Source organism: Mesitornis unicolor, unplaced genomic scaffold (genome assembly GCF_000695765.1).
Source record: "Mesitornis unicolor isolate BGI_N332 unplaced genomic scaffold, ASM69576v1 C13159923, whole genome shotgun sequence".
Classification (NCBI taxonomy): domain Eukaryota; kingdom Metazoa; phylum Chordata; class Aves; order Mesitornithiformes; family Mesitornithidae; genus Mesitornis; species Mesitornis unicolor.
Genome location: NW_010220870.1, coordinates 1 through 972, shown reverse-complemented (window position 1 = coordinate 972; position 972 = coordinate 1). Strand labels below are relative to the sequence as shown.

Genomic DNA, 972 nt, shown 5'->3' with positions numbered 1-972 from the left:
GGGACAGGGGTGGATGCTCACCTCCATCATCCTCCCCTAGACCCCACACCACCTCCTGCCCTGGTCGCCTACCTCCTTCAGGTCCTCGTAGAAGAGGTAGAGGATGGGGTGGTCCTTCCTCCGCTCCCAGTACTCCTTGACGTGGTCGTACCAGGAGCCATAGGCGACTGCATGGGGGGAGCAGCCCAGGGAGGTGTTAGTGGGGAGGCTGGAGGAGGAGATATGGGGTGACCCCCACCCCAAGGGTGCCCTGTCCCACCTCTGCCAGCCATGAACTCCTCCAGGTACCGGGCCCACGTCCCTGGGTGCGGCTCAAACTTGTTCATCAGATCAAAGTGGTAGAAGGAGACAGCCACATCCTTGGCATTGCGCCCCACGTAGATCATCTGCAGAGGAGACATGGGATAGCCCCAGGACCCCTAATGGGGGCACCCTCCACCCCCCCCCAGGGCTCCTGAACCCACTTTGGATGCTGGTGGGGTCCTACCCTGGGGGAACCAGCAGCCTCGGTGGCCCCCAGGGCTGAGACCTGGGTTGGGGGTTACCTTGCAGCCGTTGGTCCAGAAGGATTTGGGCAGGATGTGCGCAGGCAGGTGGGTCTTCACCAGGCGGGGCGAGGGCATGGTGGCCAGCAGCTCCGTCCCTGGAGGACCCCAAAGCACGTCCCCAGCGGGCCCTCGGCAGAGTCCCCCCAGAATCAGTCCCCGAGGGGGCTCCCGCAGCCAAGCCCCTGTGCCCAGCTACCTGCGGGCATATCCCCAGGGGCAGCAAACTCCAGCATGGGCACCCTCTTGGTGATGATATCCCGCTTGCACTTCTCAGGGTCTCCTCCTTGCAGGATCATGTCCACAATCTCGCTCATCCAGGTGGTGCCTGGGGAAAGCGACCCAATTTGGGGGTGGGTGGCAGGGGTGACATCGGGGGGCTCAGCACTGAAATCACCCCTGCACCCCAACATCTCTGTCCCAACAG

The 972-nt window shown here is 63.5% G+C and overlaps 1 protein-coding gene across 1 annotated transcript; it reads right to left on the bottom strand.

The window, feature by feature from the left end:
- Positions 1-72: 72 nt before the first annotated feature.
- Positions 73-873, bottom strand: LOC104534327 (sulfotransferase family cytosolic 1B member 1-like; the record flags this gene model as incomplete). The annotated part of the gene is made up of 4 exons (XM_010193215.1): positions 73-167; positions 260-386; positions 546-643; positions 745-873. Coding segments are annotated over 4 exons (449 nt in total), but the record flags the coding sequence as incomplete, so codon positions are not given.
- Positions 874-972: the final 99 nt, after the last annotated feature.